At 42.6% G+C, this 13,870-nt stretch overlaps 1 protein-coding gene across 7 annotated transcripts in view; it reads left to right on the top strand.

Annotated features, from left to right (window-relative positions):
* tfap2a (transcription factor AP-2 alpha) overlaps positions 1-4,224 on the top strand; it is a 15,536-nt gene extending 11,312 nt beyond the window's left edge. For all 7 annotated transcript variants that reach the window (XM_037079266.1, XM_037079263.1, XM_037079264.1 and 4 more), the window contains exons 6-7: positions 697-838; positions 2,389-4,224. In XM_037079266.1, the coding sequence (XP_036935161.1) occupies positions 697-838; positions 2,389-2,677 (431 nt within the window). In that variant the 3' untranslated portion in view covers positions 2,678-4,224. The remainder of the gene's footprint in view (positions 1-696; positions 839-2,388) is intronic.
* Positions 4,225-13,870: the final 9,646 nt, after the last annotated feature.

The raw sequence follows: 13,870 nt of genomic DNA, 5'->3' as shown, positions 1-13,870 counted from the left end.
TTTAAGGGGAGGGGGGAAAGAAAAATGTCAACCAGCAAGAGAGGAGAGTCGAGACTCGGATTGGATGAAAACCTGTAATTGTCATCGCTCAAGTGTGCAAAGTGAGGCTGAAATTTTGGGTATAGCCCTTTAAAATTGCCCCCCCACCACCACACCAACCATGCCCCGCGTGATCTCGCTGGACTTCCAATAATGCGCAGGCATTGGTAATCAATGACATGGTGTTAAGCATGACGCTCCGTCTATATTTCATATCCACTTTATTGTTCCTCCTCCACAGCCTATTAACAGTTCTCACGGTATGGAGGACGGAGCCTGACGCGTACTGACAGCTCGCAGGGCTGCTTTATTATTATTATTAATATCATTTCTATTATTATTATTATTATTATTATTATTATTATTATTATTATTATTATGAATATCATTTCTATTAGTATTATTATTATTATTATTATGATTTCTGGGCTATGATTGTTGCCATCATCATCATCATTAGTGTTGTTTGGAGGGCACAGGTGCTGTAACCCCCCTCACCTCCCCACCGCTCGCATCAGATGAATCACGTGTTTAGTCCGAGCAGGGAGTGTGAACTGCTCTCAATTTGATGTGACCATATTTAATAAGCAAACACGTTTGTTTCTTTTCCCCTCCTCCTCCTCCTCCTCTTCTTCCTCTTCCTCTTCTTCCTCTCAGGCGAAGCGGTACATCTTGCCAGGGATTTCGGTTATGTATGCGAGACCGAGTTTCCAGCCAAGGCAGTAGCGGAATATGTAAACCGTCAGCATTCCGACCCAAACGAACAAGTCCAAAGAAAAAACATGCTATTGGCCACGAAGTAAGTGCTATTATCACATTTCACTGGGTGTCACAGCAAATTGCAATGCGAGTTTGTGTGTGTGTGTGTGTGTGTGTGTGTGTGTGTGTGAGTGGTGCGTCACTGTGTTTGTGTTGATTTGACAGCTCTCTCTCTCTCTCTCTCTCTCTCTCTCTCTCTCTCACACACACACACACACACACACACACAGGGAGACAACTTTATTAGAATGTTTTCACGCTCATCACATGTTTGCCATTTTATGAACGAATACAGTTTTATTTTTCCCCCCTCCACTTGATCAGATGTCACGATAAAAAATATACGTTGTCAGCATCCCTCCATGTCAACATCAGGCCCAGCTGACGCTATCTGCTAACGGCTAACAGCTAATAATTAATATCTATTCTGTCCGGCCACACACACACACACACACACACACACACACAATCCCAGTCTGCCACCGACCACCTCTGATAATTATTCTCTCCATTTAAACACGTTATTCTTTTTAATATTGTGAAATGATAATTAAATACACACACACAGCTGTTTGTTTGTTGGCTGGGCCTCTCCCTCGTCCACACACACTCTCTCACTTTCACCCTCTCTCTCTCTCTCTCTCTCACACACACACAGCAGTATTTAGTTTGTGATTTCAGCCACATTGACACATCGCTGGTGCACATCCAGCCCTTGTACTGGTGCTCACTTTTATCTTTTATTTATCTATTTATTTATTTTTATTTTTGAACAAGGCGTCAGCAAGGCGCGGCAGCCCGCATGTAATATTGATGATGGGTCGCTATAATCAAACAGCTGTCAGCTATAAGCGCTTATTACAGGCTGCTCGAGCCTTATTAAAATACCCACGGCCTGAAATGGAGAGCAAAGCCGCCTCGACTCCCATTTTGTCAGCGGCACAACGCAATGTTGTGAAAATACACGACGTGGCGTGGCAGTGGACCGCACGTGTAAGTGACGTGGGGACGGATTCAGCCGCTTCATCGGTCGGTTTGTTTCCTGGCTCGATTCTTACGAGAAGAGAAAAGGAGAAAACAAAATAAAAAAAATCGTCCAGCATCGAACTCATTCGGACACGTTTAATTATTATTTTTTTTTTTTGGGGGGGGGGGGGTTAATTTTTGTTGTTGATAAAAAAAAAAGTAAAATATCCTGCCACTGAGCTCAGAGATTAATTTCCACCTGTTTTGTAGCTGCGGGACATTTTTCTCCAGCCAAGTGTTAATATTCTGAAAACAAAGCAGCGGGAGCAGGACGGTTCTCAGGCCGCTCATACACCCAGAGCTGACTGAAACAAGTTGCTCTGCAGAGAGAGAGAGAGAGAAAACTTGCCTCACCTCACCTGGATGGACACTTTTCACTCGCTTTAAGCAAAACATTTTAGAAATGCCCAGCTCCTCCTCCTCCTCCTCCTTGCCTCCCTCCTTGCACCAGGGTTGTCTGATTTTGCAATATTTGCCCAGTTTGATTTATTTTCATGCGGACAGATTTGCGACGTCTCAGCTCGGTTATTAATACATTCTTTTTCTCTGTTTTTTTTTTTCAAGGCAAGTCTGCAAAGAGTTCACGGACCTGCTGTCCCAGGACCGCTCGCCGCTGGGAAACTCGCGGCCGCAGCCCATTCTTGAACCGGGAATCCAGAGCTGTTTGACCCACTTCAGTCTAATCTCGCACGGTTTCGGGACCCCGGCGCTGTGCGCGGCCGTCACGGCCCTGCAGAACTATCTGACCGAGGCTATCAAGGCCATGGACAAAATGTACCTCAACAACAACCCCAACAGTCACTCAGATAACGGCACTAAAGGCGGAGACAAAGACGAGAAGCACAGAAAGTGATGTTTCCATCCCACCTCCACCGGGGGCCAGAGCCCAGGGCCCTCTCCTCTACACCGACCCACACTCCTCCGCCTCGCCCGGCCCCCCGCCCATCCAATATAAATATTATAAATACCTTATAAATACTATTGATAAAGTTAAACGTGCCACTTCCTGATCTTGCGCGGTTTTACACGTTTTTTTTGTGTTTTTTTGTTTTTGTTTTTACATCCCACTTTGGATTCACGGGGAAAACGACGCAAGAATCTTCTTCTTCTCCTCCTCCTTCTACTTCTACTTCTACTTCTTCTTCGTCTTCTTCCAACACCTGAACCACACGAAATGTTATTTTAAGAAAAAAAAAAAAAAAGAAAAGAAAGGAAAAAAAAAAACAAACAAAAAACACAAAGCTGCAGAGGAAACAGCTCCAGGGCGAGGAAAAAGGTGTACCGCCTCAGCCAGAGGACTTTTTATGTACTCCCCTTATTTTTTATGAGCTGCAACGAATGGACTGAAATCCAGCGACCCCTCTCTATCTCAATTTTACGATTGTGACACACACGCGCGCGCGCACGCACACACACACGGAGGGAAAAAAAAGCGAAGCTAAAAGAGGATGAATTCTTATCAGTATTGTGAATAATAAACTTGAAAAACAAAGAGAAATTCCACAGAGCTCTCCATGTCATGACTTCAGTTGTAGACTCTCTCTCACTTCTCTCTGTCTCTCTGTCTCTCTCTCTCTCTCTCTCTCTCTCCAAGCGACCAACTTGAACTTTTTTGAATTTCAACACGATTCACGGTTATATAAGGGAATCAGTGTTCATGTATGTATATATTTATTTATGTGTAATTTAATGGGAATTGTAAATATGGTGCGTCTGTTGAAACTCCTTTTTTTTGTTATTTTTTGTTTTTTTTTTATTTATCTGGTGCCTCCTGTTTTAGTGGGTTTTTTGAATATTCGGTTAGTTCTTCATGTGATTTTATGGTTCTTAGGAAAAAAAAAACAAAAACAGAAGTTTGGGGTATTTTTTATTTCTCTGGGATATTTTCAATTCAGCCCTCTTGTAGCATGTTGAGGCGACATTGAAGCAAGTGAACAAATTGAATAGAAATAAACTTCCATTTCTCTCTCTATATATATCATCCTTATTCAGTTTTTTTTTTTTACTTTTGAAATTTGAGACAGAGCATAAGTGAGACCCTGAGGAGAACTGTTTTTTTTTTTTTTGTTTTGTTGTGTTTCTATTTTCGTTTTTATACAAGCTTTTATGTGTTGTGCCAATCAGAATACGTTTCACCTCCTGTTCTCTCCTTGAAGCACCATAAAAGCAATAAATGGAATATTGTCTTCTTTTTTTTTTTAAATGTTGAAAGACATTGAGGAAAAAAAAAAACAACATTTTTTGGGACCACCTGATATCTTGTTATGTCCGATAATGTCCAAAAATTGGAGGCGGTTTTAGCTGTATTGTATAGACATGTGCTGGCAATAGTTCCCATGCCTGTCAATGTATTATAGTCCTTTGTTGCCCAGAAAAAAAATAAATATTTGATACGCTTCATCTCGATTTTTATTCATATCTTTTAATTTTTTATCCGCTTTGCTTGATTCCGACCGACTGTTATTTATTTTTTAAATTTTTTTTCTTTTCTGTTTTTTTCTGCTCTTAGTATTTTTTTCTTTCCCATTCTGAACAGCTACAGTAATTGAGTTTAAGTCTCCCCTGACGATTGCTCCCTGCAATAAGCAGCTGAACTCATTGTTTCCCTCAAGTATAAAAAAAAAAAAAAAAAGAATCTTACTTTAAACTCCCTAGTTCAGAGCACAGGATCTTATGCGGGCCAAATGGCTCACAACAATGGATGTATTCGCGTTTGAAGTGTGCAGCGCCACCCCTCCAGCTAAAACCCTCTGAGATGTATATAGGCCTGGTGCGCGATGTTTGGTTGTTATAGGCTATATTTGGCTCTCCCCACCCACCCCTCCCCCCCTGTATTCAGTGCTGGAGCCCTTATTCAGAGATGTGCATCAAATATTTGTTGTGATATTTGCCTCTCAGTGTAATCAATGAACAATCATCTTTCAGTGTGCCTTTTGTTGTTATTGTTGTTGTTTCCTTCTTTTTTTTTTCTTTACGCATTTCGTGATACAATCTCGACACTTTTTTTTTTTTTCCCACAAGGGTCCTAACTGTTCTGACTGGCATTCGCTCCCAATTTCGTTGTTGTTTGGCTGACTGAGTGTCTGTGAGTGTGGCTTAATACCGCCACGCTGGCTGTGGCAGCAAAATCTGACGCTGGCCCTTTGCTGTATTATTTGCGTGCAGAGCTGCAGAGAGAGAGAGAGAGAGAGAGAGAGAGAGAGAGAGAGAGAGAGAGAGAGAGAAAGAGAGAGAGAGAGAGAGAGAGAGCGGGGAGGAGGCCGTTGCGTAACATTTGAGTTGGAATTGTGGCTACATTGATGGAGGGAGCGCACCTATAGAGCTCGGAATCAGTCTCGTCTGTAGCGTGAATCAGTCTGGTGATAAATGCATCTTGGTGTTGTTTCTCTCTCTCTCTCTCTCTCTCTCTCTCTCTCTCTCCTCCCTCCATTCCACTGTCTGGCAACCATGCACTTTAAAAATATTGTAACACTGGATGAGCACTGGGCGACTCACTCTCCCCACCCTTCTTTCCTCCCTCTCCCCCATCTCTCTCTCTCTCTCTCTCTCCAATCTCCTCTGCAGCCATATTTATTATCTGCATGATTTTTTTTTTTTTTTTGCTTTTCTCGTTCAGGCCCCCCTGGTTTAATTCTGAGGCGCTTGTTTTTTTTTTTGTTTTTTTTTTTGCAGGAGGGTGAATGAAGCCTAACTGTACATGTCCTTGGCATAATTGCGATGCACAGTGCCGGAGCAGGTGAAGCGAGGCATTGTCTGTCAGGCCCTGTTTTTGTTGGCTCAGTCTTCAGATTGTGTGTGGGATCCTGTCCTCAGGCACAATAGCTCACTCATAAAGGGGAGAGACTACCCGGCTGCTCCTGCTATGGTTGGATGTGAGAGGGTGGGGGAGGAGGGGAGGGGGGGTGGGGGAGAAAGAAAGAAGGAGAAGAAGAAGAAAAAAAAAGCATAAATAGTCACTTTAAGGGAAAACAATCGTATTAAAGCAGCATTCATCGGTATTAGCGAGAAAAAGGAAGCCCCTCACGTGTGTCATTAATGCTAATGTTATTTAATAAATGTATCGGGGTCCGCTTGAATGAAAACAGGTCTTTTTTTTTTTTTTTTTTTTTTTTTAGGGGTGAGACGAACGCATTAGAAATAGCGGTATCCGCCACAATGGTGGATGTATTTGCGCCTGTTATTATGAGTGTGAGATGAGGAGGATGGAGAGGAGGCCTGTAAGTGTGGCCCCCCTTTCCCACCTATTTTTTTTATTTATTTATTTCTCTCCCCCCCTCTTCCTGTGTAATGGAACTGGGAGTGTTAAAGAAACTCCACATCCTATTGTCTGGTCGTTTTGTTTACGCCGATACCAGCCCATACGATTTGCATACCTTTTTTTTTTGTCTAACACGAAAGTCATTTGCAAAAAAAAAAAAAAAAAAGGTCTGAATTTTGAAGAGCCAGTCAGCAATACCCAGCTGAATTTGTCTAATTCAATCCATAACCGCTGCTTGTCGCAACTGAAGCAATTACAGCTGATTCCCGTATAGTAATTAATAAGTGCGGGGCCTGTTGTCATCAAATATTCTGGAGGAAGGCGCGAAATAAAATACACACGAGGGGTGAAAGCGTCTTCGTGTTGGACGCTGTTATCTGTTCATTTCGTACAGTATTCGTTGTGCCGGTGAGGCTCAGTGGGCTGGCGCCGGCTCTGTTGATATTTATAGTTTGCAGCAGAGATGTAATGAAGGACAAACACAGACAGACTCGGTGAGAGTCCACCTCTGTGCATAGACAGAGGGTGCGCGCGCACTGGAGCCTGCCACGAATCTCAGGACAGACGAATACTTGCGTGACGACACTCCAAACCATGTTTATTGTCATGCCTCCTTTATATTGATCACTCTCTCAACTCCTCGTCTCCAACCAGCTGCGCGTCACCGCTCCTGTCCGGAGTGTGTCCCATCTCGCCTTTTTTTTTATTTTTTATTTTATTTTTATTTTGGGTGTTATGGTCAGAAAGTATTGAGTTGATGATGCTGAGGTCATTGCTTGGTGAGGGGAGAGAGTCTGCGTGGCCTAATTAGCCCGTGGCACCATCGCTGCACCAGTCTGCGCTGTGAACGCTCGCAGGAAGAAGCTCTTTGGAGCTGCTGCGCGGGGCCACAGAGGCTACAAGGCCCAGATTTGTTCGCCACGCTGCCACGAATGTTACACTGGTATGACTGGAATTTGACTTAAGCGCAGCTGTCCTCCTCACATTTAAACAGAGGGATCTGATGGAGATCGGAGTGATTGGTTAAAGATGACCAGTCATTGCGCAGCACTTTGAATAAAAAAAATTAAAAAAAAGAAAGAAAAAAACGAAAAGAAACGGATTAGTGTCCACATGAGGCTGGAAAGTTTTTTTTTGCCTGACTGATGGAACAGAGATTTTACTTTGATGGAGTAAAGATGTTGATGTTCCTGAAACACTAAGATGGACAAATTCTTAAATGATAGAGAGCAGATGGCTCTCTGTCGATAAAATGTCTGCAAACACACTCCGTCAATTTGGCTTCTCGGGGCCATTGTTTTTTTTTTTTTTTTTTTTTTTTACGCAGGGCGCTTAATAATAAGTGGCCTGGACAAGACGCAGGGTTCCTCTAAATGACATTTGATACGGTTATCGGTGCAATCGAATTATGTGACTTTTAAAGTTTGCAGTGAAGCGCAAAATGGCTAATTGTCCTCAACTCTGACATGAGCCGTCATTTGGGGCTCTGTTCCCCCCCCCCCGCCCGCCGCTGACCCCCTATGGGCCCCCACAGCCAACTCTGAGAGCCTGGGCTCAGAAGCCAAGAGAGGTCAATGACTCCGGCAAATCATCAGATCAGCCGTGATTACTGGAGACATTAGGTAATCGATTAGAAAACATTAAGTGACTTTGAATAAACAGAGGAGGCGCGCTCACACTCTCATTCACACAAAAAAAAACGAGAGGAGGTGTTCGGTCAGTTTAGAGCTGTTTTGCATATTCTGATCTGCGAATCTCACGTTTTTTCTGTTGTCTTTTTTTGTTTTTAAAATATTGTCTCTATTTGAAACGTGAACAATAAACACCGTCTGTGAGCTGTGACATCACTTATCGGGAATCATCGCTGTCCTCCGGCCACCTATCAAGCGCTGAGCTCCGCCAATTCCATGGGCCTAAATATATGAAGAAAGGAAAGAAAAAAAAAAAAGGCGGATTAAAATTGTGTTAATGTTTCCCCACTTGGTTAACGCAGTTTATATTCTCGTTTTAGTCATTCTCTCTCTCTCCCTGCCTGTCTCTCCCTCTCTGTGTGTCTCTCCCTGCATCCTCTGCAGTCAGCCAGGGGGGGAGTGTCGCCCCGGGCCAAACATATGCTTCTTTCCATTGCACTAATCCAAATGCAGCGTGGAGGAATAATTGCTCGAGTGGCCGTGGCTTCGCAGGGGCTTTGTCCCTCACTGGCTCCCGTCAGCCAGGCACACGCCATTTCAATCAGCTCTCTCCCTCTCTGTATCAAACCCCAGACCTTTTATCAAACCAGACCCTCACGCTTCATAAGCACACAGCACACATCCTTTAAAAAAAGCGTTTCTGTTTTCTTCTTCTTCTTCTTTTTTTTTGTTTTGTTTTTTAAATCCCACCACCGTCCCCCCCCCACCCCCCCTCCTCCCCCCCGTGTTGTTTGTTGCTGTCAGGTCATCATATTTGGAGCACCATCTTCATTAATATTGACAGTGCAGCACGTTGGCAGGGTTTATTGGCAAAACGGTGGCATGAGCAATGACTGCACGAATGGGAGATGACTTCTCGGCGACTTTTCTTCGCTGTTTTGATTTACAACAACAACAACAACAACAACAACAACGACAACACAGATTCCCGAGCACCAGGCATTAACCAGTCGGAATCAGAAAGTTGATGCAGCTGACTATAACTTGCTTTTATTTCATTTATTAATGTATTTATTTTGCAGTGCACCTGTGGTTAGATAAATGGCATGATGTACAGAGTCACGGTTAACGCTGGAGGCTGTGTAGGAATCTAAAATGCTGAGGGCCAATTTAAAGAAACAATAACAACAACAACAACAACAACAACAACAACAACAACAACAACAACAATAATAATAATAATAATAATAATAATACAGATAAAAATAACAAGATCAAGAACAATAACAATAACAACAACAATAATAATAATAATAATAATAATAATAATAATAATAATAATAATAATAATAATAATTTATAATTTAATTTATCGATTTAAAGTGTGTGAGAAAGTCATTCTGGGCCTCATGAGAAATATTGGTGCACACAGCAGGTGGATGAACAGCCTCTCTCTCTCTCTAACCCTAACCCTCTCTGTGCCAACTGTTACTATCTGACTTTAAATGATTGGATTCATAACCAAAGGTGATTCGATAAGCGAAAAAAAAAAAAAAAAAAAAAGTCTCTCCGTCCCTGTGATAAATTCACAAACACACACACGGGCACACACACACACTCACAGTTTCTTTCCTGCAAGTGCACCGGGCGGCGGGCGGAGGTGCGCCTCGGCCAGTGTTCTGTACACAGGCGGCCACCCGCCGCTCCGACACCCCGTGTCACCCTTTGTCTTATTTTCTGCGAATCAACGATGAAAAATCACTCGAGTTAAATGCAACATTTGCTGGGAAATCACATATTTCCACGGATAGGGGGGATAAGACAGAGGGGGGGTTTACATGGGGGAGGTAGCAGCGGAGAGCCGTGGATGTCTGACTGAATTAATAGACATGATAATTTCACACTATTTCATAGTGAGCTATCTGTTCCATCACAGCAAAATAAAAGGGTCACTGCGCAGCTGTGGCAAACCCCAAGCGTTATTATGAAGTTTGATGATAGAGCCCCCCTCCACACCCCCACCCACCCTTTCTTTTTCTCCCTCTCTTTTTTTTCCTTCTCTCTGGTACTTCGCTTCAGGCCAGCAATAGCTCGGGGCCACGCCGGTGCCTCCCCATGATAAAGGACTTACACTCAGTCTGTGCGCAAAGAAAGCCGCAGCAGCTTCCCTCTCTCCCGAACATAATCAACTCACTGGCTTGGCCCTTTAACGATTGGCGTACACCCCCCCTCCACCCTCCCTCGCCTCTGTCTCTCTTCCTCCATCCCTCTCTTTTCCCCCATTTTTCTTTTTTTTTTTTTAAATGTCCCCCCTTCCTGTCGCTCTTTATTTTTCTATGACTTGCTACACATTTTGCTGGGCTTTTTTTTTTTCTTCTTAATTTAATCTTAACAATAGTTGACAAAAATGTGAGACACAAATACACAAGAGTCCATACTGATAATCAAAAAAAAAGAAACAGGAGTCATAACCAGCACAAATGATAAATAAATTTATACAACTCTTTTTATTAATTTCATAAGGATCATAGTTGTGAGAGGAGGCACAGGAGCCCTTAAAGTGCGTTAAGGTCACTTTAAACTCACCTGAAGTTCTCACTCATAGCAAAAAACATTAGTTTTTTCTTTTTCTTTTCTTTTTTTTTTTCTTTTTCTTTTAGTTTTTTAGTTTCTCACATTTGGACTCCTGCACATTTTGTTGGACATTCACTTCATGTCATTTAATTCAGCTGCTTAGAAACTAGATTTTTATGGGGCAAATCTTTTGCTTGCTGCATCCTGTTTTTTTATTTTTTATTTCTAAAACTTGTATACTTGTTTCCTGAAATGCAACCAAAAAAATAAATAAACAATAAATAAATGCATAAAAAACCGGGACACGCACGGTGGCCCTCTTCCCCCGAAGCTTCCAGGTTTGACGGGGAGCTAAAACTCCAATCCCAGGTGATAAGGCCCATTCCGTCCATATGGGTTTGCTCTTGCCTTCCGGTCAGCCACTTTTAACTTCATCCAGCAGGAAAAGAAACACTTAAATAGTGACTACAATATTTATTTTTTAAGGTCTACGGGGGAAAGTAGACTGATGTTTGGTGCTGTAATCCCACAGATGCTACTATTTATTTGTTTTGAAATGTTTTCTGCTGTTGGTTCTGGTAATTATTTTTGACAAACGGTGAACATCCAGAGGTCAGAATAAATGTCCACTTCAGTCTTAATGGAGAATGAAGTGAATCCAGCTCTGAAGGCAACCCATGGCAGCTCATGGACTGCTGTTGATGCGCACATGGAGAAGCTATAATGTTCACCGTCCAGTGTTGAATAAAAGGCAATGGCAGATTAAAAACAACTCCCCTCAGTGAAATCATTTATTGTTGAAGCTTCATTTCTCTGTCACATTCTTGGTTGTCAGGTCTGCTTGTGGCTGCACACAGTGAGGAGTGACAGTGAAAGATGGAGGATGAGAGGGCTGGTGGTGGCGGGTGTGACAAAGGTCATGAGTCGGTTTCAAGCCGACATTCCTGAGACACATTTCTTGTGTGACAAGGAGATTATTATTTGTACAGTTTATTACAATTATTTGTGCACGCATGAGGAAATTTAGCTTTTTTTGGGTGACTAAATCTGACCACGAGCGAATCGTGATAATGTACCTGCAGCCACTGTATTGACACCTTCACATGAAACAGGGGAATGCAAAAAAAGTCACTTTGGAGTTTTTTTTCTTTTTCTTTTTACATTTTTTTTTGTAGATTTCTGAAACTGTCTGATGCATCGATCACGATTTTGCTACAGAGCTGCGCTCAACATCTTCCTGTCACTGAAGAGAATTACAAGCTTGCACTGTTTAAGAGTTCCACATGGAACAGAGTGGAAAACCCTGTGAAACTGAATTCAGCCCTTGATTGTTAAAAGCTAAAGTCTCCATCGAAGCTGAAGCTAATGGAACAACACCTTGAGGCATGGGGACCCCATCACAAAGTATTCAGCATTGGAGGAAACCTTTTTTTATTAAGTTATAGTAAATCAGGATTTGGTCATTGAAATGAGTGAGAGTAAAATGTGCTGTAACAACATGAAACTGTAGGCACATTGTAGTCTGTCACTGTTGGTGCTCTCAACAATATAGTAAACATCACTTGAAACGTTCTGTTTCTGTGGCTGAAGTTGCCGAGTTGAGCCAGTGTCAATAATAACACCAGAAACATCTCCAGCCTTTATCTTGGAATCACTTGCAAGATAAACACAAACATGGCTGATCATAAGACTTTACTGTTTTCTCACTAACTCAATGAATAAGTCATCTGACTCTCTGCTGCCAGTCAAACGCTCGTAAATGTCTCCGGCTCTGCGATGTGTCCGGCTTCTCTGAGCGTTTGCTCGGCTTGTTGCTTACACGTAAAAGTAGCAATTGCTCGTGACAGTGCAGGACTACAATAAAGTTTTTTTTTTTTTCTGCCCTCGTTCAGTCCATTCTGTGAGCCGGCCGATAATGTAATAACGTCACGATAAACAGCCACGTTATTAGCTTAAAGGAGAGCCTCGTATGGTTGAGAGAGTTGGAGAGCTTGGTCTGGCCTCTCGGAGCCTGTGAAGAAATGGTTTTGATCTCACCACAGGCTAAACACTGCCAACAGGACTTGACATCGCAGAACAATTTCCCAATTACCTTTTGACATGCATATTGACACAAACGCGCAAAACTGTAATTTTCTCTCTGAATTTGTTAGCTTGAGGGGCTCACTTTCATGCCAGTGGATTGTCAGATGTGCTGCTCCCTCTCTCTCTCTCTCTCTGTCTCTCTCCCTCTCTTTTCCAGTGTGCTTATATGTGAGTGTCCAGAAAAAGGATTCCCTCCTGACGGATGGAAAATGGAAAAGACCATTTTCAAAGTGTGAACTTTCACAAGGCTTTGTTTGCAAGACATGCATTTTCTGCCAACATTTAAATCTCACCGAAGTTTGCATTCAAGTTGTCTGGTGTGTTCACTTGTGTATGATTTTTTTTTTTTTTTAACAGATCTCTCAGTCACGGGTTCATGTTTTTTTTGGAAGCTTCGAGGATGTAAATGTGATCTGATGGTTTGCTTCCACAAACAAGTTTTCATCTAATACCACTGAACACTTGTGTGCCAAAAACCTCAACCTCTCCCGATAAACTTTGCACGGCTCGAAAAACATGTTGTCTCTCCATTGTCAATCTTGAGGTTTCCGGCCAAAATCGACATGCCAGTTGACACTGAAACGCCATAATCACTGGGATGTTTTCTTGCGTTTGAGATGTCCGGGCAGCGAAGAGAGGAGGGCGGACGATGGTCATGTCATCGCGAGCTTGTCATCGCGTCGGGCTTGATTGGCACATGCTAGGCCGGATTACAGGAGCTGGTGTTGACGGAGGGTTACCCTGAGACTCCCAGCTGTCTGCTATCAGGAACCCCCTGAAAAACTGGGTCACGTTTGGGCTTGGCTCTGCCCCGAGCCCCTTTGCCCCCAACGTTAGTCCCAGTGCAAGTGCTAGTGGAAGAGGAGGATCGAGCCTCAGGCCTCGGATGTAGGCCAAGCCAGTACCCTCCCAGGGTATTCATCTCCAAAACCAGACTCACATATTTGTAACCTTCTCAGACATAAACACAGTATATCCATCACGTTTAAGTGAGGCAGGATATTTGATGACACCTTTGGTTTTAAGTTGTGATTGCTTTGTGTCTTTTTCAGTTTAGGTAATGGCTTGACTCATGACATTCAGACCCACAGATAACAGACTAAGGCACCCTTTGTTTTTTTTTTTTTTTTTTTTAAATGCTTTTCACATTTATTTGATCAAATGTGAATTTTCTGTTGATTTTTCAGTAAATCAAACTATAAGCTGTCAGTGTGTTTGTTGGTTGACTCTTGTCAGTATCATGATTACAGAAAGCAGATTGTTTCAGGGCCGCCCATAAAGGGGGAAAGATGTCTGGGGGCCAGCCCAAAATGGGGGCCCACGCAGGCCAGCAGTGGTCATTTTCATCATAATATGAGAAAATATAATCCGATTATTATCTTCAATACCCATGCAAGCAAAAAAAATGTATTCTTTTCTTTCTCTTTTTGGAAAATAGCTTGTTTCATAATGTAAACCCGTCTCCTGAAAATAGTATGAGTCATTTTCTGTACACAAC

Source organism: Acanthopagrus latus, chromosome 19, assembly GCF_904848185.1.
Source record: "Acanthopagrus latus isolate v.2019 chromosome 19, fAcaLat1.1, whole genome shotgun sequence".
NCBI lineage: Eukaryota > Metazoa > Chordata > Actinopteri > Spariformes > Sparidae > Acanthopagrus > Acanthopagrus latus.
Note: the sequence above shows the minus strand (reverse complement) of the source record. Positions and strands in the feature narration are given on the sequence as shown.